This window comes from Myxocyprinus asiaticus, chromosome 47, assembly GCF_019703515.2.
Source record: "Myxocyprinus asiaticus isolate MX2 ecotype Aquarium Trade chromosome 47, UBuf_Myxa_2, whole genome shotgun sequence".
Lineage (NCBI taxonomy): Eukaryota > Metazoa > Chordata > Actinopteri > Cypriniformes > Catostomidae > Myxocyprinus > Myxocyprinus asiaticus.
The window spans coordinates 12,894,339-12,922,108 of NC_059390.1; the positions used below are offsets into that span (position 1 = coordinate 12,894,339).

The window sequence follows — 27,770 nt, forward strand, 5'->3', positions numbered from 1 at the left end:
ACATCTTGCCATTGCAGTCTCTAGGCACGATCATGATTTCAAGCTCAATTACACTTACTAGTGCTTGACGCACGCAGAGCACTAGATGCCACTATGGGAAGTGTAATCGAGCATGAAATCACAATCACCAAGGAGACTGCTGCCAAGATTTATAGTGAAAAAGGAACTACATTTTGATCTGTTCTCACCCAAAACCAACTGGAACAGACATTGATTTAACCACTGGAGTTTGATGGATTATGCTGACTTGATTTGATTTTTGGAGCTTCGAATGGCTGGCCACAATTCACTTGCATTGTATGTCCCTACAGAGCTGAGATATTCTTCTAAAAATCTTCATTTGTGTTCTGCAGAAGAAAAAATGTCATACACATCTGGGATGGCATGTGGGTGAGTAAATGATGGGAGCATTTTCATTTTTGGGTGAACTAACCCTTTCAGTAATTTCTAAAAGGCTTCTAGTAGATGATTTTCATGAAACCTGTCAAGAAAATGTCCTGATATTTTATCCCAAATCAAAAAAAGAAGATATATATATATATATATATATATATATATATATATATATATATATATATATATATATATATACACACACACACACACACACACACACATACAGGATTAGGGAGTAACAGAACACATGTAACGGGATTACGTATTTAAAATACGAAATATAAGTAACTGTATTCCACTACAGTTACAGTTTAAATCATTGGTAATTAGAATACAGTTACATTCAAAAAGTACTTTGATTACTGAAGAGATTACTTTGCATTTTATTGTCATTTGTTTCATTTAATATTTAGTCCTTTCAGATGGAAAACATTTATACATATAAATGATGCGATCAAAAGTGCATTTGAACAGCGGTGAAACACTTTCTTATGATGTGTTACATTCATACGAGCAGACAGAGAAGTAAGTTTTACGCTAAGCTAAAATGCTATTTCTAGCAATTTTACATGCAAGTTACCAGGCATGATCTTTTTTTTTTTTATAAAGAAAATTCACATTGGATCATAATTTCTTTTTTCTAGTAAGACCTTTGATATTAGGGCAAAAATCGTATTCTTGATAATAATTTTTGTATTGTTTTCTTGTAAAAATATCTAAAAATCCTTAAAACAAGATCAATTTGATTGATCTTGTTTTAGAAACAACACTGCATAAGATATTTAGGTTTTTCAGAGAATGTATTTTTAACATGTGTATTTTGTCTTTCTGTACTGGCAGAGTTTTTATAGTCAAAACAAGTGAAAAAATCTACCAGTGCTGAAGAAGTAATCCAAAGTATTTAGAATACGTTACTGACCTTGAGTAATCTAACGGAATACGTTACAAATGACATTTTACAGCATGTATTCTGTAATCTGTAGTGGAATACATTTCAAAAGTAACACTCCCAACCCTGTGTATGTATATATGCAAAAAAAAAAAAAACTTAATTTTCTTTATGCAATATATATATATATATATAAATATTGTGCATAAAGAAAATTACGTTTTGTTTTGCATTTTTGTCAGGGCATTTAAGCACATTTTTACTCCCAGTACTCATTTCCGTAACATGTCTGGACATTTTACCTTTACCCATTCACTGATGTTTTCATTGATGATTCTCTTTACCATAACACATTTAACACAGTTTTATGGTATTACAGTAAAATAGATGCTCGTGTACTGTACGTTTTTTATTAATTAAAATCAGCCAAAACAAAAGGGAGTGACTACTAATATGATGTACATACACTTTACAATTTAAATAATAAATTTATTTTATTTTATTTTATTTCATATTGCAGTAATGAGATTTGAGGGGTAAAATGTGTGTAACTGTCATGAAAATGATGTCACATTATGTAAATAATCTTAATAGCCCTAAAATAGGCTTTATATATATATATATATATATATATATATATATATATATATATATATATATATATATATATATATATATATATATATATATATGTATATATATATATACATATATATATATATATATATATATATATATATATATATATATATATATATATATATATATATATATATATATATATATATATATATATATATATATATATATATATATATATATATATATATATATATATATATAAAACGTATAAGAAAATATATTTTGCATATAATTGTTTGATTTAGGAGTAAAATAGGACCAGGACATTTTCTTGACCGGTTTCTTGAGAATCACCCTTCTTGCTCAACATACAGTAAAAAGAAAAAGTGCATGCTAAAAAATCCCCGTGCTTCTGGCTTGAACTGTAAAGCCTTTACCCATAGTGCTATGCTGATGTCCGCTCATCCTTTGGCCCTTTTATCCGACTGGATTGATTCTCAGAGATTGGAATTTTTCTGAATACTGAGGATCATTCAAAGTCTATTTCCAACCAAAAGCAAATATTTAAGACAGTCATAAACATTACGCCTATACATATGTTTCGGAGTGGTACTCTTCCATTTGTGCAGGACTGTGTGCAGGAATGTATGCTTTTCCTTAATATACAGCAAAAACCTATTTCTCTCCCTCCCCCTGCCAGTGTAATCATTTAATCCACTGGACTTGAACAGATGTGTGTGGCTAATCCTTTCATTCCCCTAAACATGATCAGATATCAGCTGCTCCCCTTTGTCGGTGTGACATTTTGAAATCAACTTATTCATAGCTGCTTTAAAAAAAATAAATAAAAAAAATCCCCTTGACTAGTTTAGAGATCCACTGCAGCAGCACATGGGCACAGACAGCATCACTCAGTCCAATAGGATGCTGGCTCGCTCAGCCAATAGCAGACTGCTACCACCAGTGTCGTTTGTCTCAGCTGCAGGACGATGCGGCGGTTCTGGTTCAGGTGTGTGCGGGGTAATAGGGAAGATTATTTGGCGTTTTAACTAATTCTCCCGGTAAGTTTACTTTTGAAATTATGATATATACGACCTTGCGTTACTCTGATAAAAATATAAGGACTCTTAGACCTTTAGTTTACTTTAGACGCGAAGGTCCGGATGAGGTTGTTCCGAGGAGTCTGGGCTCACCGCAATGCAGAGGAACAGGGTGGATTAGTTCGGTCATAGTTGATGTAAACAATAAAATTACAGAATGCAATTTCACAAAGAGTGATAGGATTGCATAGTGGAATGATGAAACATATCGATGCATATATGCACATGTGATAAGATATTTAGTTGTGTAAAGTTGAAACGGGACAGATGTTCGTCTTCGGTTGTCTGGTAACAAGGATAGAGATTGTAATAATAGTGTAATGTCAACAGGTGGCGCTAGTGGACAGTTGGCAGCAGTGACGTAGTTAATTAGACTGCCATTGTTTTAAGTTAATTGTTTTATGCTTATATACAGTTAGAATGGGTTATCATCAGAATCATAGGGGGTTTTTTTTTAGTTTCCTCTTGAGACTGCATAATAATTCTGTAAATACTGTCTGGAAAAAGATATTACACATGAATCTTTTATCTTTATGTTTTCATAATTCAAATAAGCCTGCCTTAAATGAAAATGCATGTGGTATTTCAATCCCCCCCCCCACCCCCCCCACCCCCAATAATCAAAACAAGCAGTTACAACCCCCCCAACATTTATACCATGATCAATCAAAACTTATAAGTGCTTCACGCTGCAACCCTCCCCCCCCCCCCAATGTTCAAGCCAAATCTAAGCCCTTGCTGCCACACCCTGAACATGAGTTTACAGTGAGAAGTGACCTAAATCCGAGTATGCTGGACTGAAGCAGACAGCAGATCAGAGGATGCAATAAGATTATAACAGATTGGTGAAAAGTCCCTGAATAGACTACATGTGCACGATTTTGCAGACAGACACAGTCATAAACAAGAATGGATGGATGAGCATATAGATAGTCAGAGAAGTACACAGACAGCCATGTGGACAGTTTAGGAAGAAATTGCATGTACATGACAGACATAGTCCTGGAGATTCACAATAAATGGACACAGTTCTTTAAAGGCAGACAAATTGTCCTTGCTTGACCTCAGTGAGCAGCAAGAGTTAATGTATAAAAGTGCAGTGCAGGCAGATAAGAGATGTTGCACATTGCATTCTTACACATCATTATTGCGTACTGAGCTATGCTGACACAAGGGATGTACTAAGGCTTAGATTGACTTTCTCTGTTTCTGTTTCCATCAATTGTATGCTTCATTCTGCAGTCGTGGCTAAGCATGTGGGGGAGACAGACACTCTACATGTGTGAGGATGTGTGTTCGGTGCAGTGCATATTCTGTACATTTATGATAAATGGTTAATATTGCTCTCTTAGACACAGGCTGATATCACATGATGATATCACAAGCAGGACAAATGTGTAGCCGTCGGTAGCCATTTTCAACAAACACTCTCACTCTCCCTCTTTTACATTCTCTCTCTCTCTCTCTCTCTCTCTCTCTCTCTCTCTCTCTCTCTCTCTCTCTCTTTCCACAGGCCTGGTGGTTATCAATATGGCAACCCCAGCCATGTTTCTTTATATCCTCTCCTCCCTCTTTTTATCAGCTGGTGAGTGCTTCAGAGTAAACAAGTAAAATAAGGTTGTTTCATGGATTATTCTCCACCAAGATTTCAATTTCAAAAGTTCAAACACTGTCAGAATGATGATTGTTGAACTGTTTTCTACCAACTCAAGCTGCAATTAAGCCTAGGATCTTCGAACCAAGAATCTTTGACAGTAAGTCATCATATGCATCTCTGACTTTAAAGGGATAGTTCACCCAAAAAAAGAGAAAATTCTCTCATCATTTACTCACGCTAATGCCATTCCAGATGTGTATGATATTCTCCTATCTTGCAGAACACAAACAAAGATTTTTAAAAGAATATCTCAGTTCTGTAGGTCTCACTCACACTTATCATATCGCTTTTCAAGATATAGATTTAACCACTGGCGTCTTATGGATTACTTTTATGCTGTGTTTATGTGCTTTTGGAGCTTAATGTTGGTACCCATTCACTTGAATTGTATGGACCTACAGAGCTAAGATATTCCTCTAAAAATCTTCATTTGTGTTCTGCAGAATTTTCATTTTTGGGTGAACTATTCCTTTAAAGGAATAATTCACCCAAAAATGAAAATTCTCTCATTATTCACTTACCCTGATGCCGTCGCTGATGTGTATGACTGTCAAATGAAGATTTTTAGAAAAATGTTGAAGCTCTGTAGGTCCTTATAATGTAAGTAAACAGGTGCCATCAGGCTGCTGGCTATTTGATGGTCCAAAATGCATATTTAGGCAGCATTAAAGTTATCCACACAAATTCAGTTGATCATTTAATGTCTTCTGAAGCAAATAGATAGGTTGGTGTAAGAAACAAATAGATAATTAAAACTTTATTAACTTAAAAAATCACTTCCTGCCAGCAGTCAACGCATCAGTGACGTAAGCGCAATGGCTAGTTCACACGAGAAGTTGGAAGTGCGGGCTTTGCATACAACAGAGGAACGAGCATCACGCGGGAGTTTGTTCATTTCATAAATACAGTACAGCGCTGGGTGGAAGCAAAGATTTAAAGTTAACAACATTTTAATTATCGATTTGTTTCTAAAAACCAACCAATCGATTTGCTGCAGAAGCCAATAATTGATAGATTGGAGTCGTGTAGGGCTGATTTTATTGACAACATCGACAATAAAAAATTGTTAAAAAATTTTTGTTGTTGACGAATATGTTGTTTGATCTAATTTAACGTAACAAGAGATCATATGAATCTCTAATGATGAGCTGCCGCTCTGCTTAATCAAAACTTGCGTGTCGAGCATCTTTAAAGGAAACACCCCGGCATTACATCTTAAATGCAGTTATATTTAATGCGTTATAGCTTTATTAAAGTTCAAATAATAAGGAAGCAGATCATGTAAATAACTACAAACTCTGAAACTGGCATTTCTCTGTGCGGTCAGCGCCTCTTCTATGAGTTGCGCGAAGTGTCGCTATCTAAATGGGAGAGATTGAAACTTCATCCCGGCTGATGCACACTCTGTTGTGGGGATGCTCGAACGCGCATGCTTAATGCAGCTAGATTATAACGTGATGGCTCGTGACTTATTGAGTCATAATATATGTGACTGTGCATTTCTTATCATGAAGAAAATTGCCAATTCACAGCTTTATTAATAAGAGAGAGTTTGTTTTTTGTGAGTTAAAAATGGATTGAAGTGAACAGAATGGTTAGAGAGGGTAGTCTTTGCCTCATTATACACTGCAGCAAAATACGTTTTTTATTTGTTTTTGTTTTGGCTTGTTTTCCAATATAAATATCTAAAACTCCTTTAAAACATTGTACATTTACTTTAGCAGCTATACTGCAGAAGAAAAAATTGTTTTCTGATAAATATTTTAAAATATCTCAAAATCCTTTAAAAAAAGATGCATTCACCTGAGAAGCAGCATATAAGATATTTAGACTTGCTTTTAGAGAATAAATCTTGAATACAAGTATATTTTGTCTTTACTGCACTCGCAGAAGTATAACCAAGAGAAAAAATACACTTATTTACAAAATACACTTAAATTTAAGATACATTCTCTTAAAGCAAGTCTAAATATCTTATATGTTGCTTCTCAAGTAAATGAATCTTGTTTTAAGGATTTGTTAGACAATTTTAAATGGAAAACAAGACAAAAACACTTGATAACAACAGGATTTATTGCAGTGAATTTTTTACTGAATCAAACTTTAATAAAAAGTAATTTAGTGAATGTCATTTAGAGGTATTTTTAAAAGATGATTTTGTCCTCTTTTATTGTTAGCAAGCACATTTAATACAACCTTTTAAGTCAGGGCACAAGCTGAATAATCGGTTAAGAGCTAATGATTAATCATTGCAATAATCACCCGAATAGACGAATAATTGTTCTAATAATCGTTAGATTAGTTGATTATCAAAATAATTGTTAGTTGCAGCCCTAGAGTCATGCGGATTACTTTTATGCTGCCTAAATATGCCTTTTGGATGGTCAGATAGCCAGCAACCTGATAGCACCCGTGTACTTATATTATAAGGACCTACAGAGCTTCAACATTTTTCTAAAAATCTTTTATTTGTGTTCTGCTGAAGACAGACAGTCATACACATCTGGGATGGCATATGGGTGAGTGAATAATGAGAGAATTTTCATTTTTTGGTGAACTATTCCTTTAAGTCACATTTAAGTCCCCCCCCCAAACGTATGAAGAATATAGTATTATTATCATTTATAATGCAAAAGCATGAAAATATTAGGCTGTAGCTTTCAATTTTGTTGTCAGTTTGGTAGGTTTTTGTTCATTTACTATAATGCTGGATCACTGCATTGTTCTTCAGAGGAGGCCACAGGTTTTGGGCCCATATTTGAAGAGGAGCCTCTGGACACAGTTTACGCAGAAGATTCTCCAGAGAACAAAATCTCCATGAACTGCAGGGTGCGGGCCAACCCACCGGCCATTATCAAGTAATTTCTCATCTTTCCCTTCTTTTCTCATCTATCCCAATTAATTCTGTTTATTTGTCTTTGTATTTACCATTACTAACAGTACCCTATTATAGGGACTTGTTTGGGTAAAAAGACATCTGTTTCTCCCCACAGATGGTGGTTGAACAATTGGGAAATTAAACTGATGGAGCAGCCTGACGAGCACTTTAGCCTGGTCGGTGGAAACCTGGTCATTACCAACCCAGACAAGGACAAGCATGCTGGGAAATATGTGTGTGTGGCCAAGAATGTGTATGGCACTGTCATTAGCAAGGAAGCCACCGTCAAGTTCGGATGTATGTGACAGATAGGACAGATTAAAACAACGAAAATTTGTTGAGTTCAACCACAATCTCTATATATCACCCTCTTCTCCTTTTCCTTTGGCCATATTTTCTGTCTGCAGACCTGAATCAGTTCCCCACAGATGAGAGAGAGCCAGTGAACGTGAAGGAGGGGCAGGGGGTGGTGCTGCTGTGTTCTCCTCCATCTCGCTATCCTAGTAAGACCTGGCATCATACTTTACATAACTGGGCTGCATCACAACTGCATAACCTGCTTTACCAAAGTAATAGTAATACCAAAACATTAGTGATTTGTTTTTAAACTACATATTTAGCAGTGCCCTTGTAGATTTATATGGTTTCAGGAAAGAGCAACAGTGAGTATACCTGGATTTTTACATAAATTGGTCATCAAATTTGATCTGATGTTTAGCTAAGTCACACAACAATAGACAAACACAGTATGCTTAAACACAAATCAAATCACATACCTTTTCCTGTGCCAGTAAACCCCTTTTTTGTGCTCCTACGCCAGGGATCAGCAACCTTTTTGACACAAAGTGCTACTTTTAATTTTGCTTTGTTAATCACTGTGCCAGTGCACAAAATGTATTTATTTCCAGGTTTAATTAGATTTTGAACCCCATTATTTGTGTTTGTCGTTGCTCTTTATGTATTATCTATTTCTTTTTAATGTAGTTTTGAGCCCTTAAGAAAATAATACATGGTTTTACTACAGTAACCATAGTTTAGCCATAGTATTTGTAGTAAAACCATAGTAACCACAAAATTAACCATGGGTAATGCAGCTATGATTACTACAATAATTCTATAGTAAAACCAGGGCTACTATTGGATACTACAGTATTACTGTAGTAAAACCATGGTTAATTGTATTAAAACCACCAAAACTGGTTACAGTCATGTACTACTATAATGAACTACTACTATAATAAAACCATGGATAATTTTCAATTTTATGTAATTAATTGTGGTTTAATGAGTTTTTGTGCTGGGTTGAAAATCTCTAATTGATAATGGGATCTCCTAGTTTACATCAAGTGTTGTTCTAAAAGCAAAAAACAACAAATACAACAAGGGAATGTTGGCTGTTATCCTCTCAACTACTTGAGCGAATCACCAAAAGTGAAGCGCTGCCTGAACTGATTTACATCGTATTTAACAGCGACTCGAGATGCATGAGTGGTTTGCACATGCTGCGTTCGTCTATTGACTAGGACAGTTTTGCTGCACCCTTTTATAGTGTTTAGCTTCCCAATCAGCTCATAACTTCAGAAAACATGAACAAATTCAAATTAAGAAGAAGGATTACAGGTAGATAGGCATGTAGGTGCGAGGGACCTTATTTTAATAAAATATATACTCCTCTTTGTGATTACGTCCCCTTGTGCCAGTGCAAAGGTTGCCGACTCCTATTATATGCTTTGAAAGCAGTTGAAAAGCATTTGCGATTTTGTGCTGGTTTTGATTTATATGAATGATGCAACATGTCCACTTTCCTTTAAGCAACACATTTCTTATATCTGTGAATTGTTTTATTTTTCTTTCAGGTGAGGTGATGTTCCGCTGGATCTACAATGATTTCCCCAACTTCATCATCCCCGACCAGAGGCGTTTCGTGTCCCAGTCCACTGGGAATCTGTACATCGCTAAAGTCGAGGCCTCTGATGTTGGGAATTACTCTTGTTTTGTGTCAAGCTCCACCATCGGCAAGAGCGTTTTTAGCATGCCGATACCTCTGATTCCACAAATAGAGAGTGAGTTCATCCAAATGACATCTTTAATGACAAGATTTTGTTGATATAAGTGATTTAAAACAAATTTGAAGCTGTTTCCTTATAACTTCCTTAATGAGACCACTGTTGCATGTTTGTTTACAAATTAAATTACTTGTTTCGTCTCTGCCTTTTACACAGAGGAGGTAAAGAGATATCCTGCCGATATCCGTGTTAAATTTCCCAAGACCTATGCTTTGGTGGCACAGAACATCACTCTGGAATGCTTTGCCCTTGGAAAGTGAGTTGCTGTTCATTTAGTATGCAATTTAAAACAAACCTTAAAAAAGGTACCGTGGCAGTACCATGGTACAGGAATGGCATCAGAGATTAATATCATGGTACTTTGAAATATACAGTACCTTAGTACTGAAATACTTTGACAATGATAATTACATGGTGCTCCAGGGTACTTCCAAGAATACCATGGTATATGAAAAACAAACAAACATGGTAGCACCATGGTATCATTTGGCACTTATTAATTTACCCTGTTACATGCATTAAAAAAAAAATATCATGGCACAACCGTTGTTAAGAAAAGTCCCTGAAAAGTCCACGAAAAGTCCACAAAGTCAACACTGTGTTTCCTCAGGGGCCTGGGTAGCTCAGCGAGTATTGATGCTGACTACCACCCCTGGAGTCGTGAGTTCAAATCCAGGGTGTGCTGAGTGACTCCAGCCAGGTCTCCTAAGCAACCAGATTGGCCCGGTTGCTAGGGAGGGTAGAGTCACATGGGGTAACCTCCTCGTGGTTGCTGTAATGTGTGGTTCTCGGTGGGGCGCGTGGTGAGTTGTGCGTGGATGCCGTGGAGAATAGCGTGGGCCTCCACACGTGCTACGTCTCCGCGGTAACGCGCTCAACAAGCTATGTGATAAGGTGCACGCATTGACGGTCTCAGATGCGGAGGCAATTGAGATTCGTCCTCCGCCACCCGGATTGAGGCGAGTCACTACACCACCACGAGGACTTAGAGCGCATTGGGAACTGGGCATTCCAAATTGGGGAGAAAAAAAAAAAAAATGTGTTTCCACAGAATACCATTAGACTTGTTCAGCACTGAGCTCTACAACAGATTTTGATTGTTTCTGATCATATAAACACATTATTTACCTTTCAGTCCACTACCACATATCCGCTGGAGGAAGTTAGATGCTGATCTTCCACCCAGCTATGAGGTCAGCATGAATGGAGCTTTGCTGCACCTGATTAATGTGCAATATGAGGACGAGGGCAGCTACGAATGTGAGACGCTCAACGTTAAGGGAATGGACTGGTATCGGCAGTGGCTCTATGTAGAAGGTAAGCGAGAACATCAGCGAGAATTGTAGTTCTTTTAAAATAATTTGTAAACTCATTCCAAGTCACAGATACTTTACACACAGATTTTAATACGATTTAGTTGTTAATGCTTTACAATTGAACTATAACTTGATTTGAAAAAAATTTAGCTGACTGATTCTGAGCAAAAGTGAAAGTATTGCATCCAATTGATAATGTGACCTCTCTTCAGGTGCTCCAGAATGGGCAGAGCACATTAATGACACAGAGAAAGATGTTGGCAGTGAGCTAACGCTGAGATGCGTTGCTGTGGGGAAGCCGTTACCATGGATACGCTGGCTGAAGGATGGCTACTCAGTTAATACTTTTATTTGTTGTGGCAAGAACACACTGGCGACTTCAAGTTGTTCAGATCGTTTTATATAGAGAACAAAGCTAGTAGATAAATGATGTGCATTCTGCTATATTTTGTCTGATCACCAGTATGGTAAAGGGGAGCTGAAGTTCTCCAGTCTCACATTTGAGGATTCTGGCATGTATCAGTGTGTTGCGGAGAACGAATGGGGCACCATCTATGCCAGCGCAGAGCTACGGGTTGTCTGTGAGTTCTTAAATGCTTTTTTTCTGCTCTGTTAACAAAATTAGTCCCAAACAAATCCAAAGCATCTCCAACTCCTGTGTGTTGACAAAAAATGCACAGACTTTGAGTCTATCTTGGAATGCAACTTTCTGTATGTCCAATTATATTAAAGGACTGTAATTAACAGTTGTAACATAATGCATTCTATGTTGTTCCAAATCCAAGTCTAGTGTTTTAAATGGTCTCTTCACAGCCTGTGCGCCAACATTCATTTATAATCCAGTGAAGAAGGTTCTGCTAGGGGCTGAAAATGGACGTGTGGTGATAGAATGCCAACCTCGTGCTGCTCCTAAACCCAAGTTTATCTGGAAACGAGGCACTGAACTGCTGACCAACTCTTCACGGTTAGTCTATAATCCATTAAATGCTCTGAACATTTCAGACTAGAATATCCCATAGACAAAGAACAGAATTCTGTGTAGCACAACAATAATTAGGACATTGTCAATGCATATTTGAATTGTGGGTTTAAATCCCAACTGGCTCTTGTACACTGAAAAAAAAAGAAAAAAATTGTGGTGAAATAAATATAGCAGAAAAGTTTAAGTACTTTCTACATTGAATAAGTTAGTTAAAGCATTAACTTGAAAATATTAAGTAAATTCTACATTCAAACATGTAAAAATGAATTCTCTAGCTTATAAGTAAATATTATTTATGATTGTTTGTTATCTTTACAATACATCATCATGTATCAATCCTAAAGTAGAAAACCTTGTCGTATTTTTCTGCTAATTTGAGTAAATTTTACTGGTTAATAAAATAAGCAAATTTTACTTAACTTTTCGAAGCTGGTGTTCCCAGTAAGCACTGGGCTTGAATAATTAATGAGCTTGCATGGTTTCACTGTTTGCAAGGTTATTTACACTGTTTTTATTGTTAATTTTGTTGTTACATTTGCTACCTTCTTGTTTTGTGCAGTCTTAAGTTCATTTTCTACAAAAAATCTGTTGATTGTCAACGTGTTTTGTCCTCCAAGTGTTGAGGTCTGCGTGCACAGCTCTATAGCTTGTCTCTATCGCCAATGATGCAAGGTGATGTTATCTCATAGACTGCATAGCATGTATTCATTTCCCTTCTGGGAGGCTTCTGTATGACATTTAATACATGAGTAAGCATGTGGAAAATTCAAAACGTAACATGTTCTAATAAAATATTAACGTTTATGTAAGTACCATATATATATTAGTAAATAAAAGTTACTGTATTACTAAAATGTTTGTTACTCACTCACTTTAATCAATATTATGTCATTAAGTCATGTTGTTTTACCTACAGTAATTTTATACCATTAAGATTTACTTAGATAAACTGCGTGCAAACACTTGCTAAATGAAAATTAAGTGATTCTTACTAGTCTGTCACATATCACCTCCCCTAGCGGCCAGTAGTAGGGATAGGCGGATCGATACTAAAGCACTGATGTGGTATCAAGAATATCAATCCTCACATAAAAATATCGATTCTGACGTTTTTTTTTTTTTTTTTTTAAACTAGTGATATTATTGGTTAGATTACATGAATATTAATGCATCTCATATGCTTCGAAGTGGAAAAAAATCATTATTTTAGTGAATAGTTGCATGGCACTGGAATCTTGATGTGCAGAAATGCTAAAATACACTAGCAGTCACAGACAGCGCTCACTCTTTCAGTCAGAACTCTTGTTCAAATAGGGAGCAGTGCGTGACGTATTATAATGGACTTGCGTGACAATTTTTACGGTTTATTTAAATTGATAATGATCTGTAATCCTCATTAATAAATGTTACCCATATGAAAACTTACCATGGATTTACTGTAGTAATACTGTATTAACCATGACTGTAGTAATCGTGACTGAAGTGACCGTGTTTTTCTTTTTCTTTTTGGCAGTAACCAAGGTTTTGATACAATTCACCATGGTTTTACTACAGCATTACTGTAGTATCCATGTGGTAACTTGGTTTTTGTAATAGTAACCATATAATAATATCTGTGGTTAATTTTGAGGTTTTATATGTGGCTTACATTTACTAATTTTTAAAGGGTAAACAGAGCAGCCTAATAATTTTCTCTCTCTCTCTCTCTCTCTCTCTCTTTCTCTCTCTCTCTCTCTCTCTCTATATATATATATATATATATATATATATATACACACACTACCGATCAAAAATTTTGAAACACTTACTCATTCTTTCTTATAATTTTTTTTCACGTTTTAGAATAATAGTAAAGTCATCAAAACTATGGAATAACATAAATGGAACTATGGGAATTATGTTGTGACTAAACAAAATCCAAAATAAATCAAAACTTTGTTATATTTTAGAATCTTCAAAGTAGTCACCATTTGCCTAGAATTTGCAGACATGTACTCTTGACATTTTCTCAACCAACTTCTTGAGGTATCACCCTGGGATGCTTTTTAAACAGTATTGAAGGAGTTCCCATCTATGTTGGGCACTTATTGGCTGCTTTTCTTTATTATTTGATATATGATGTCATCAATTTCAAAAACTTTTTTTTTAAGATTTATAATGAAATAAATGAATATGGTGGCACAATTATATTTTTGCCTACAAAACTAATTTCAAACATTTAAGCATACACCTTCAGATCAAAAGATTTTTAAGATCATGAGAAACATTTCAGTCAAGTGTTTCAAAACTTTTGATCAGTAGTGTGTGTGTGTATATATATATATATATATATATATATATATATATATATATATATATATATATATATGCTGACCTTGTGTTCTCTCTGTGTTTTTGTCTTGCATTGTTAATTGTATTGAGTTGAGTTTGGTTAGTCTTGTTTCTGTTGTGGTTCCTCTTGCTCTGGCTTATTTTCAATAAAGAAGTCTCTGCAACTGGGTTCTAAAAACCTTCACTCGCCGGACTATCTCCGTGACACTAGTCTTATTTTTTATTTTTTTTCAGTGTACTATGTCTCTATAAATTTAAGTGCACTATATTTTGTAATGGTCTGTAAGATCATAATGTTCAGGTTTGGGTTCATGTTACAAAGATAGCTACAGATTACATGCCACAGTTCTGTGCTGAGAGAGACGTTGCATTATCAACATGTCTCCTCGTTCCTTATTTTGCAGAATATTCATCTGGGATGATGGTAGTCTGGAAATTCTAAATGCAACAAAAAGTGACGAGGGCTCGTACACCTGCTATGCTGAGAATGACCGTGGCAAAGCCAACAGCACGGGCACCCTCACTATCACTGGTCAGACAGCATTCAAATCTTGATAGTTTAGAGAGTACCCACTACCTGTGTTACCCTAATTCAGGTTTTCTTTGTGATTTTGATTTTTTTATTTTATTTTTTATATTTATTAATTATACAGATTCAAGAAAGGAGTGTAGGCAAAATTACAGCACAAAAAAAAAAAAAAAAGGCAACTGTAAAAATAACTAATGACATCTATGCTGCATATTAATTAATGTTTCCTTTTTTTCTGAAAATTATGCAGAACAAGAAAATATGGCAGGACATTATTTCAAATGAATGCAGTAGGGATGGATCTAGATGAAATTGGAGCTGCATGTCATTTTACCATAATGTTAAAAAATATTGAGATTTGCATCCATTTAGATGTGTCAATATATTTATTAGATAATTGTTCATATAAATATTAAGCTCTGTGTAGTACACATCTACAGACTTCAGTGTGTTGTCACGTCTTTGTATAAGAATGTCTGTTTGTGTCAAAGTTTATGTGCTTGAGTGTAACTATTAATCTATATGTGCTTGATTTTCTAGAGGCCACCAAGATCACAGTAGCACCATCAGACACTCAGGTGGTTGTAGGTGACAGGACAGTTCTCCAGTGCTCTGCGTCCCATGACCCCAGTCTGGACATCACCTTCATCTGGACTGTTGACTCCTACGTGATCAACTTCTACACAGACTGGGAGCACTACGAGCAGCTCATGGTGACTAGAGAGGAATCCCAGACATTGTGTTGATGAGAAGTACAGGAAGAAATTGAAATGTAATTTATTTGTGTGTGTCTTTGCAGGGTCATGAGAACAGTGGAGACCTGCTTATCAAGAATATTCAGATCAGACATGGGGGACGCTATACCTGCACAGCACAGACCATAGTGGACAACGCCACCGCAGAAGCTGATGTTTTTGTCAAAGGTTGGTGATGTGTCATGAATACCAGTTTACCATATAAGGTCAGTCACACTAATACTTCATCAACTCTGCCAACTGACAATACTATACCAACTCGACTTGCATCATAATTGGCCAGTGGTTTAAATTAAGGTTGTGCAACAGTTAACGTTTCTTGTTGTATATTCCTGTTTCATACATCTGTTATCACATTTGCACATCTTGGTGGAGCAGCATGCTTCAGAGGAAAGCATTATGTCATGATGTTGTTGATGCAGGTTTGCCTGGTCCTCCTGGTGGCGTCCGCGTGGAAGAGATTGGAGACACAACGGTAAAGGTGCGCTGGAGTCTGGGATCAGATCATGGAAGTCCCCTTATTCAACACGTCATACAGACACGAGACTTCTACGCCCTGGACCCAGAGGACTGGAAAACTGCATCCACCTGTGAGTCCACCAGAGGACGACAAAACTCATTTTAAGCAATGGCAACCTACATTAGAACACTCTAAAACAGTACAGCATGGGTGTTTTTCTTAATGTGCAATTTGTTTTAAAATGTAGTGATTTTATTTCAGTCAATTCATTCATTTGACTTCAGTCAATGAATAATTCATAGTATGAATTTTTTCCAGAGCAGGCACAATTGTAATTGTATCTGGAATCTTTAATGTGGAAAGTAATTTTTTCTCTTATGAACAAATTCTGCAGGCCCAAACCTTAAAGTTCTAAACCTGGTTAGACCAAAGGGTCAACATTTTAAGTGAACAAATATTGTTTTCCTAGCTCCTGTGTTTTTGGATGGGTCAACAGAGTCTGCCACTGTGCTTGACCTCTTCCCCTGGATGCAATATGAATTCCGAGTGTATGCTATCAATGACTTTGGAGCTGGGGAAAGCAGCCGTCCCTCCATTAAAATCAAGACATGGGATGCCAGTGAGTTTTATTTTATTTTTAAATTACAGCTTCCAATGAGGTGTTCATTTCTTTATTTTAGTCTCATAAATGTATTTCAGAATCCATACAAGTAAAAATATTTTCTGTACAATTACAATAAAAAAAAATAAAAAAAATCTAAAATATATCAGATTGTATATATTTATCTCTGCTTGCAGTATTCTTTTGGGATTATTAGCTTAAAACTAGAGACTGATGGGGGACACACATTCTCACCCAGCTTTCTCTTGTCTCAGGGCCTACAGTAGCTCCTTCTGATGTCATTGGACAAGTAGGAATAAGTGGAGAGCTAATCGTTACCTGGAGTGTAGGTGTTCTTATGTTACTGCATATATTATTTACATTTGCAATATTTTGATGAAACTCGACAGATGACTGGTATCTGTTATGTCATGTCTGTCATTCCATTTCAGCCTGTGAAACCTCAGTACTTCTTTGGTAAAAAATTTGGCTATGTTGTGGCGTTTAAGCAGCATGAGGATTATGAGTGGAAATGGGTGACTGTGGAAGATCCTGAGACTAGACGGTATGTCTACAAAGAGAGTATGAACCCAGACACTGAGATTCAGGTGAAAGTGAGCACCTACAACAACAAAGGAGAAGGACCTTCCAGTCTTATCACAGTGGTCTACTCCCCAAGACTTGGTGAGAGCTGCTCCCTTTATCTTTTTTTTTTTTTTTTTTTTAAGAAAAACTAGGGTGTGAAGGGCCATACTTTTGTTTGTCAAAATAGTTTAAAAAACATGGCATGATGACAAAAACTGCAACATTGCATTTTTTTAAATTACAATTTGAGAAATTTTGGTCTAATCCTCAAGACTTGGTTAGAGCTGATCCTATTATCTGTTTTTGTTTTGTTTTGTTTTTTTGTTGTGTTACAACATTCTTGACTTTGTTATACTATACAACTAACAGCTGTATCTTCTCCTTTAGCACCCACTGAAGCTCCTTTAGATGTGTATGCCAGGCAAGTCACCTCGACAGAAGCTTTGGTCTGGTGGCTACCAGTCTACCAGGCACCTCCAAACTGGGTCGATGGATACCAGGTGAGTCCTTGGTGGATAAAACAGTCATGTCCATAAGTCTTAGAACTGTGCTATGCTGGAATATTGAAAACTTTGTTGGAGGATTGACCTTATCTCTTCTTTTGGTGTCCAGATTCGTTACTGGAGGAAGTACGATGATAATGAGGCTGCTGCCTGCCGAGTCCTGGTGCATAGAACGGTTAACCAAACCCGTCTGGAGAATATGCGGCCTGACTCTCACTACCTCATAGAGGTACGAGCATTCAACGGTGCCGGACTCGGACCGCCCAGCGAGCACTGTGAGATGTTCACCAGGAGACCACGTAAGAATCTTACACTTCTCTAGAATACTCACTCAGATGATGGGATTAAGCAGACCTTGCATGTTCAGGTGAAAATGGACTTGCCTTACTTAATGTACTTGCATCTGTGTATACTCTTTCTAGCCCCAAGTCGTCATTTGAGAGTATACAAATACGTCAGTTTTACGCGCAAATGGCTGTATTTGTACTGGGATCACATTTATAACTACTGGAATGAGTCCTATGTGGAGGGATATAAGGTGAGTTTGTGTTTGCACCTCTATTTAAATGAAGTAATAAAGTAAAAGAGTTGGAATCAGGGTAGCTGACAAATAAGAAACTGATCAAACTAAACGTGATATAAAAAGCAAGACATAGCACAATGAATATAACAACGCAGATGTCTTGAAGTTTTCAATGTGACAAGGCTTCTAAAAAAATGTGGTGCTTCTGTGCGAGATGCCGAAAAAAACAGTGAGACCTAATAGTCAAAGACGTCCATCTTGTGCATATTTTAATAGAAAAACAACTGAAACAGCACAGACTGATGCAACTATGCGTTCGGTGTGAACACCCCTCAATGTTTTTAACGAGTTTCTTTTTTTATTGCAACATTGTTTAATGATTTTAATTTAAAAAATCTATATACTGTGTGTAAGGAAAGTGTATACTTAAGGCACTGTCACTTTTTAGCTGCTTTGCAGTTCACTTAAAGGGGTCAAATCATGAGGAATTCAATTTTTCTTGATATTTTGAGATGAAAGCGATTGGGAAAAAATACAGTAACTACAGTAAGCAGTCCAAAAAAGTTCATTTATGAAACTGAGCTGCAAAAATGACTAGTCTGAATTTCTGTAACATTGTGATGAAAGAAACAAAAGCCAAGCTTAGGCAGCTGAAAGAGCTGAAACTCTAAAATCAAACTCCATTTGTACCTTTCTCTTAGATTTTGTTCCGGAAGGAAGGAGAGCGTTATGGGAAGCTTTACACCACAGGTAGACACTACATAGACTTCCCCATGCCAGAGACCGGAGATTACATCATTGAGGTCCGAGCACGTTGTGAGGGAGGCGATGGACCCATATCACAGATCAGAGTTCAAGGTGAACACATCTTTTCACTGAGTAAAGAATTTTTTATTTTCATATGACTGACAATGATAATGACAATGATGACAACTAATGATTTTTGAAATTGGCTCATAATTTTCATAGTGTTCAGTTTTCACTGAGTATTTTAATACAGTTTAAGAGTCTACTTACAATTCCACAAATGCAACTCGTATTCTTGCTGTTCTCTTTCTTACCATTGTTTTGCATTCTGTTCAGGTAAAGCAGCTGTTTATGCCAGATCTCTCAGCTTGGCCTCTCTCCTTCTGCTGACTCTGGGCTGGATGAATCTAGGCCTGTAGGCAAACTGACTATCAACAAAGCGAAATCCACTTCTGAAGCACAAAAGTAATATAGTTTGTGTACAGGGACTGTTTTCATGGAGCAAATTAAGCTTTATATAAACTCAGCAAAAAAGAAACACCTTCTCACTTTCAACTCTTTTATTTTCAGCAAACTTAACGTGTAATTATTTGTATGAACATAAAAAGATTCAACAACTAAGACATGTGACTAACAGAAATGGGGGGGGGGGGGTCAAAATCAAAAGTAACAGTCAGTATCTGGTATGGCCACCAGCTGCATTAAGAACTGCAGTGCAGGAGGACACATGATGCCATGCGAGAAGCAGACATGTGATTGCAAGCTCTGCGCACTTTTGGTTAGTTTTTTAAGTATTTTCATGTTATTATCCGGTGAGATTCGATACACCCAGTTACATACTTGCTCTTTGATGTAAACATGGCAAAGAAGTCAAAATCCTCAGACTTTGGAGACATTAAAAGACACTTACGTGTTCAAGTTGAGGCCTCTGACAGGCCTGCGAGCTGGGGACTTGATTTGGATGGCACGTCAGGAGATGGAATCCAGCGTCAACTGTCCAACATCTCGGTAATGCTGACGAAGGTTGCTGCTGACTTGGAGGATCTCACTGTTATACGTCGATCGATCACGGCGATGGAAACAAAATTCTCTGAGTTGGTCACAAGAGTGACAGAAGTTGAGAAACAAATCGATTATCTGGAGTCTTCAGAAAGGGAATTATCCGCTAATCCGCCCGCGTCCAAAACAGACTTGGAACACATTTTGGAAAAACTTGAATATTTCGAAAATATGAACCAAAGGAATAACATACGAATTGTTGGAGTTCCTGAGCATGAAGAAGGCAGAGATATGGTGAAATTCCTGGACGATCTCTTCCTGAGTATGCTCGCCATAGCAGGCCATAAGCTGGAAATCCCTGCTTGCAGATCTGCTGAGGGAGACAGGCCCCGATCATCCTGGCCAAATTTCTGAGATCATCCGATAAAGATCTCGTGTTGCGCCAAGCGAGGAGCAAAGGAAAATTTTCTTGGAAGAATCACATATTTTCTTGTTCCCTGACTTTGCAAATTCGACAAGAGAGAAACGCGATCGGTTCAAGGAATGTAAGAAACTCTTAAATCAATGGAAGATCACTTTTGCGCTGATGTTTCCGGCCAAACTGAGAATAGACACCAAGGACGGCAGCAAAGTATTTACATGTCCAAAGCTGGCACTCTCCTTCATAAATACATTGGAGCGAGTAAACCATTTAATGTTTATTTCTTATATTAGTAGACTGACTTGCTGTTTAGTGACTCGATTGTCTGAGGAAGCTGGGCACCATTTTTGTTTCTTTTTCCGTTGGCTCCGCCTAGCGGCTGGAGTTTGTTTTGTAGAATGTCACTCCAAGAAACTTTTGCATTGACGGAAGATCGCTTTTACACTGAAGTTCCCGGCCAGATTGAGAATGGACACTTTGGATGACTGCAAAATATCTACATGCTCACATAAATTACGTCTTTTTTAAAGTTGACGGACTGAGTAAGTCATTGTGTATTTTATTTTTAATTTTTACACGGCCTCCAAGTGAATTTGACTCGCTCAATACACACTTGATCATCCGAGGAACTGGGATGCCTGTTTTGTTTCTTTTCATGCGGGTTCCGCCTAGCGGCTGGAGCTTGTTTTGTGGAATTAGACTGCTTCGGGACAGTGTTGTGGATGAATCTGTTCATTCTTTGTGCTTATGCCTCCTGTTGGCTGGAGTTTGTTTTTGTGGAGTATTTTTAAGGGACAGTAGAATGATTACGTCATCTGCTGCACTCGTAACGGTCGGCTCACTGAACAATTGTTTGTGTGTCCGAGGAAACTGAATGGCTTTATATCAGCTGGAGTTTGTTTTGTGGAGGAACACACCTTCAAGGCAGTTCTGTGAATGAATCTATTTGTTTTTTGTGTTTTTTCTGCCTGTTGGGTGGGGTCTGTTTTACAAAGTAATTTCTGTTATGTAATTTTGCCTCACAAAATTTGTGCAGAAGCACCAGACTTGAGCAATCCGATGGCAAAGTTGTCGTGGGGGCTTTCCTAGGCGTACATGGACCTTTTGAGTTTAGAGGGATGGATGCCAGTTGGCGCTGTCGTGTGCGGGTTAATGCGCACATTTTTCTTTTTTCTGTTTGTTTTGTTCGGGGGGAAGTTTGGAGTTTGATTGTTGCACTAATGGGGAATGTGGTCTCTATAATCTTGTTTTTGACACAATTTAAAAAATTTTTTTTTATTATATCAATATGTCAAATGTTATTATGAGTAGGTTATCTCTCTCCACATGGAATGTGAATGGGTTGGGGCACCCCATAAAAAGAAAGAAGGTTATTTCTTTCCTTAAGCGTAAGAAATATGATATAGTGAAACACATCTTTCCCTGCAGGAAGCTGAAAAATTTGGGAAGATATGGGGTGGACATGTTTTCTTTAGTGCATGCTCAAGTCATTATATTGATAAATAAACATTTACAATTCAAATGTCTTAAACAGAGTAAAGATAAATTAGGAAGAGTCATTGTTGTTTTAGGAGAAATTCAGGGGCAAAGTCTGATTTTGGCTAATACTTACGCACCTAACGCTGATGATCAGGGCTTTTTTATAGATCTTAAAGGGATGTTGCAAGCCGCTGGCACCCCTCATGATATAATATTGGGAGGAGACTTTAAAGTGAAGCAAAGTGTGTAAGCCCACTAGAGCAACACTGACACTTCACAGGATGTGTAAAAATCTTGGTCTTGCAGATATCTGGCGACTTTTGAACCCATCTGGTAGGGACTATACATTTTTTTCATCAGTCCATAAGAGTTATTCTAGAATAGATTAAATCTAGAAGTCCCTCATTTCATCTGTTGTGGATTGCTCAGTTGGAAACATCTTAGTCTCAGATCATGCCCTGGTGAGTTTAGAGATGTTGCCACATACGGAGAAAAATAAATCACATAGCTGGCGCTTTAATGTATCCGTTTTGCAAAATACTGATTTCCAACAAATGTTAAAGACTGAAATTAATGTTTATATGGAGACCAACTGCTCCTCAGTATCCTCTGTGGGCGTGGCTTGGGAGGCACTTTAGGCGGTTCTTAGGGGTTGGATCATACAGCATGCCTCATTCACCAAAAAATCCAAAGCACGAGAACTCGCGGAGTTGGAAGAGAATATTAAAAGTGCCGAGGCAGAGCTGAAGCACCGAATGTCATCCAATGGCCTCAGAAAATTGATCCATTTGAAATACAGATATAACACCATTTTGTCGCGGAAAGTGTAGTTTTGGTTGTTCAGGGCAAGACAGTGATACTTTAAGTCGGAGGGACAAAGCAGGGAAGCTTTTGGCTAGATATATAAAGCAGAGAGAGTCTTTTTCTACCATTCCCTCAGTGAAGTCTGCTGGTGGTGAAATATTTACCACAGCCATTGATATTAATAATGCTTTTAAAGAGTTCTATCTTGATCTCTATAGTTCCACGTCTTCGTCTACTGATGAAGATTTTAGAAAATTTGTGGAACCATTAGAACTCCCTAAATTGACAACTGAGCAAAAAAATTCTCTTGAGATAACCTTGGAGGAGCTTGACGAGGTAATTAAGGCCTTGCCTACAGGCAAGGCTCCGGGGCCAGACGGTTTTGCCACTGAATTTTTTTAGATCTTATGCTACAGAACTGGCTCCACTTTTGTTAGAAGTTTATCTTTAAAGAATGGAAAGCTTCCGGCAACCATGACACAAGCCCGGATCAGTCTGATTCTTAAAAAGGACAAAAATCCAAGCGAGGGTAAGAGTTACCATCCAATTTCCCTGATCCAGCTAGATGTAAAAATTTTGTCAAAAATTTTGGCTAACCAATTAAGTTATGACATCTCTTATACATATAGATCAGGTGGGGTTTAGTCGGGGCTGTAGCTCTTCTGATAACATCAGGCGTCTCATCAATATCATGTGGTCAGTGGCGAATGAACAATCTCCGGTCGCTGCCATCTCACTTGATGCTGAAAAAGCATTTGATATGGTAGAATGGGATTATCTTTTTAAGATTTTGGTAATGTATGGGTTCGGGAGTACATTTATTGGTTGGATTAAGTTACTTTATAGACACCCTGTAGTAGCGGTACAAACAAATGGATTAATTTAACTTATTATTTTACTCTGGATAGGGGCACCCAGCAGGGTTGCCCTCTTGCCCCATTATTGTTCTGTCTTGCCCTGTAACCATTAGCAGCTGCGATAAGAAAGGAGGATGATTTTCCAGGGGTGCTTGCGGGAGGTGTGGCGCATAAGCTTCTGCTTTATGCAGATGATATTTTTTTATTTGTCTCTGACCCTGTTAGATCTATGCCTTGCCTCCACAGAATTATTAACTCTTTTCCCAAGCTCTCAGGGTACAAAGTCAATTGGTCTAAATACGAAGCTTTGGCTTTGACAGCATACTGTCCAGTAACGGCTTTCCAGCCGGGCACCATCCAGTGGCCCAAACAGGGCATTAAGTATTTGGGGATTTTATTCCCAGCAAATTTATCTGATTTAGTTAGTGTCAATTTTGACCCTTTAATAAAAAGGTTTTCGAGCGATGTGGGCAGGTGGGCTTTATTACATTTATCAATGATTGGGAAGGTTAATGTTATTAAAATGAACTGTATTCCATAATTTAACTACCTGCTACAATCTCTCCCTGTAGATGTCCCCCTCTCTTATTTCAAGCAATTTGATAGCATAGCGAAGTCCTTCCTTTGGAATGGTAAGCGTCCCAGATTGCATTTCAATAAGTTACATAGGCTGATTGACAAAGGTGGGCTAGACCTACCCAAGATTTTGTTTTAGTACTATGCGTTCAGTCTCTGACATTTGGCTCATTGGTCTCTTCCACCTGAGAGAGCCCCTCCCTGGTTTTGTATTGAACAGGAAGTTCTTACCCCTATTTCGCCATTGCAAAGCCTCTCTATTAAACTAACTGTAGAAGTTAAGTCACACCCCGTTATTTCGCATGTACACTCGGTATGGACAAAAGTGTCCAGAATGTTTAAATCGGACATTTATTTAAATGTTGCCTCAAGCATATGGCAGAACCCAAGATTGTGTATCGGTAAGTCCCCTTTCTGCTGGTCGGAGTGGATTGGGAGGGGGGTTACTACACTCAGTGATCTAAATGAGAGTGGAGTGTTGAGATCGTTTGAAAATCTGGTTCAACATTTTGGGATCCCCAGATCTCAGTTTTATAGGTATTTACAACTGCGCCACCTGCTTTGTCTTTGGGAGTAGCACACACCCCTCAAAGCAGCAGATACTCTAGGAGAGGTGATTACTGCTTTTGGAAAAGGTCATGAGGCATCAGTGTATTACTCCCTGTAATTTCAGAGTTTGGAGGACGGAGCTTTAACCTCTCTTAAGAGAGTATGGGAGAAAGACTTCAACTTGGTATTGGAGAAGGGAGTGTGGGCTAGGATTCTTAAAAACATTAAGTCTGCATCTAGAGATGCAAAGGTGCCTCTTATGCAATTCAAAATTTTACATTGATTCTATTGGACCCCCTCTAGATTGTATAGGCTTGGTCTTAAAGACACACACACACACCTGCTGGCAATGCCAATCGGAGGATGGAGACATCGCCCATGTTTTTTGGTGGTGTGTTGAGATCTAGAAATTCTGGTTGAAGGTTCAGAATTTTGTGTCTGACATGGTAGGCACTCGGGTTTCGTTTTGCCCCAGACTTTGTGTTCTGGGCGATGGGGCGGTCATTGATGTTGGGGATAGTCATATAGAGAATTGGGTTCTGACCTGTGTGATGATCGCCAGGCAGGTTATTTTGAGGGGTTGGAGGTCAGCTGGTGCGCCCCCATATCCGGAGTGGTGCACGGAGGTGGGGAGTGTGGCGGCTTATGAGGAGGTGTCATCGGGAAGATGGGGTGGCTTTGATTTGTTTATCCGGAAATGGGGCAGGTATTTGGAGTTTTTGGAGGGCTCTCGGGTGGGGTGTGGAGAGAGTATTGTAATATAGTTAGTATGATTATTATGTGTGTGTATGTATGTATGTACGTGTATGTATATATATATGTTTGTATGTCTGTTTGTATATATACAGTGCATCCGGAAAGTATTCACAGCGCTTCACTTTTACAGCCTTATTCCAAAATGGATTAAATTAATCATTTTCCTCAAAATTCTACAAACAATACCCCATAATGACAACGTGAAAGAAGTTTGTTTGAAATATTTGCAAATTTATTAAAAATAAAAAACGAAAAAAAAAATCACATGTACATAAGTATTCACAGCCTTAGGGGACACAGCCAAATATGTTTTGTATCTCCGTGTTATTGTATGATTTAATAAAAAATGTTAATTACAAAAAAACAAAACAAAAGTACTGCAGTGCATCTCCTCCTCATGGACTGCACCAGATTTGCCAGTTCTTGCTGTGAGGTATTATCCCACTCTTCCACCAAGGCACTTGCAAGTTCCCGGACATTTCTGGGGGGAATGGCCCTAGACCTCACCCTCTGATCCAACAGGTCCCAGACGTGCTCAATGGGATTGAGATCCGGGCTCTTCACTGGCCATGGCAGAACACTGACATTCATGTCTTGCACGAAATCATGCACAAAGCGAGCAGTATGGCTGGTGGCATTGTCATGCTGGAGGGTCATGTCAGGATAAGCCTGCAGGAAGAGTACCACGTGAGGGAGGAGGATGTCTTCCCTGTAATGCACAGCATTGAGATTGCCTGCAATGACAGCAAGCTCAGTCCAATGATGCTGTGACACACCGCCTCAGACCATGACGGACCCTCCACCACCAAATCGATCCTGCTCCAGAGTACAAGCCTCGGTGTAACGCTCATTCCTTCGATGATAAACCCCTGGTGAGACTAAACCACGACTTGTCAGTGAAGAGCACTTTTTGCCAGTCCTGTCTGGTCCAGCGAAGGTGGGTTTGTGCCCGTAGGCAATGTTGCCGGTGATGTCTGGTAAGGACCTGCCTTACAACAGGCCTACAAACCCTCAGTCCAGCCTCTCTCAGCCTATTGTGGACAGTCTGAAGACTGATGGAGGGATTGTGTGTTCCTGGTGTAACTCAGGCAGTTGTTGTTGCCATCCTGTACCTGTCCCGCAGGTGTGATATTCAGATGTATTGATCCTGTGCAGGTGTTGTTACACGTGGTCTGCCACTGTGAGGATGATCAGCTGTCCTTCCTGTCTCTCTGTAGTGCTGTCTTAGGCATCTCTCAGTACGGACATTACAATTTATTGCCTCATGCCTCCATGCAGCATGCCTAAGGCACGTTTACGCAGATGAGCAGGGACACTGGGCATCTTTCTTTTGGTGTTTTTCAGTAGAAAGATCTCTTTAGTGTGCTAAGTTTTTATAACTGTGACCTTAATTACCTACTGTCTGTAAGCTGTTAGTGTCTTAATGACCATTCCACAGGTGCATGTTCATTAATTGTTTACGGTTCATTGAACAAGCATGGAAAACATTGTTTAAACCCTTTAGGGTAAAGATCTGTAAAGTTATTTGGATTTTTACAAAATTATCTTTAAAATACAGTGTCCTGAAAAAGGGACGTTTCTTTTTTTGCTGAGTTTATATACTTATTTTACTTATTATTTACTCCATTTAGGAATGGCCATGTCATTTGACTTAGTACAAGTCCTAATCTGCATCTTGGAAACCTCATAACTGAATATACTGTAAAGAATTTATTTGTATTAACCGTTATGATTTGCCTTACAAAATGCCCACAATCAGCTAATTAAACTTTGTTGTGAAGTACATACAGTATATCAGCAGGCTATGGTGAGTTTTTTAAAAAAAGTTTTTTTTTATGACTTTATGATCAGATATTCAGAAATAAGACATATGTATTAATACAGAACAAATCTGTTAGTTAGGAAAGCATCATTTTCCATGCCAACTCCTGCACAATATTATGGTCCAATAAGAATTCCCATTTTAATTGATGCATTCTTAATAGTTTATACATGTATCCACATTTAATTTACTTTTGGGAATATATTTCAAATCTATTTGTGTTGCTGTGTTTTATTTATATATATATATATATATATATATATATATATATATATATATATATATATATATATATATATAAATGTGAGTTTTTGCTATAAATGTACACCGCTGTTTTCATCTGTACAATATATCTGTAAAAATTGGCAACATCACAAGACAAAGTGCTTTTATTGCTTTTGTCTCCCTTGTCAGTTTGCATTTCCGAAATGTGATTAGAACTGTAACCCCATTGAAATCCTATCATTAAATGTTATATATAATCAAAGAATGTTTAATCAATGTTACTTACTTTTCAAAAATGTATTATAGTTTTTCCCCAAAATATAATATTATATATTGTAAAATTTCTAGAGTCATTGTTACTACAATAAAATTGGACACTTGG

General features: G+C 37.7%; 1 protein-coding gene across 1 annotated transcript; it reads left to right on the forward strand.

Moving 5' to 3' along the window:
• Positions 1 to 2,902: 2,902 nt before the first annotated feature.
• cntn1b (contactin 1b) lies at positions 2,903 to 27,770 on the forward strand. Its single transcript, XM_051691420.1, has 24 exons — positions 2,903 to 2,928; positions 4,481 to 4,552; positions 4,680 to 4,721; positions 7,356 to 7,482; positions 7,618 to 7,799; positions 7,910 to 8,005; positions 9,359 to 9,565; positions 9,725 to 9,824; positions 10,704 to 10,885; positions 11,097 to 11,221; positions 11,348 to 11,465; positions 11,698 to 11,848; positions 14,602 to 14,729; positions 15,267 to 15,439; positions 15,526 to 15,649; positions 15,904 to 16,071; positions 16,411 to 16,560; positions 16,818 to 16,888; positions 16,995 to 17,226; positions 17,515 to 17,627; positions 17,740 to 17,929; positions 18,053 to 18,168; positions 18,855 to 19,011; positions 19,237 to 27,770. Exons 2-24 carry the CDS (start codon positions 4,498 to 4,500, stop codon positions 19,317 to 19,319), a joined length of 3,090 nt encoding a protein of 1,029 aa, XP_051547380.1. The 5' UTR covers positions 2,903 to 2,928; positions 4,481 to 4,497; the 3' UTR covers positions 19,320 to 27,770.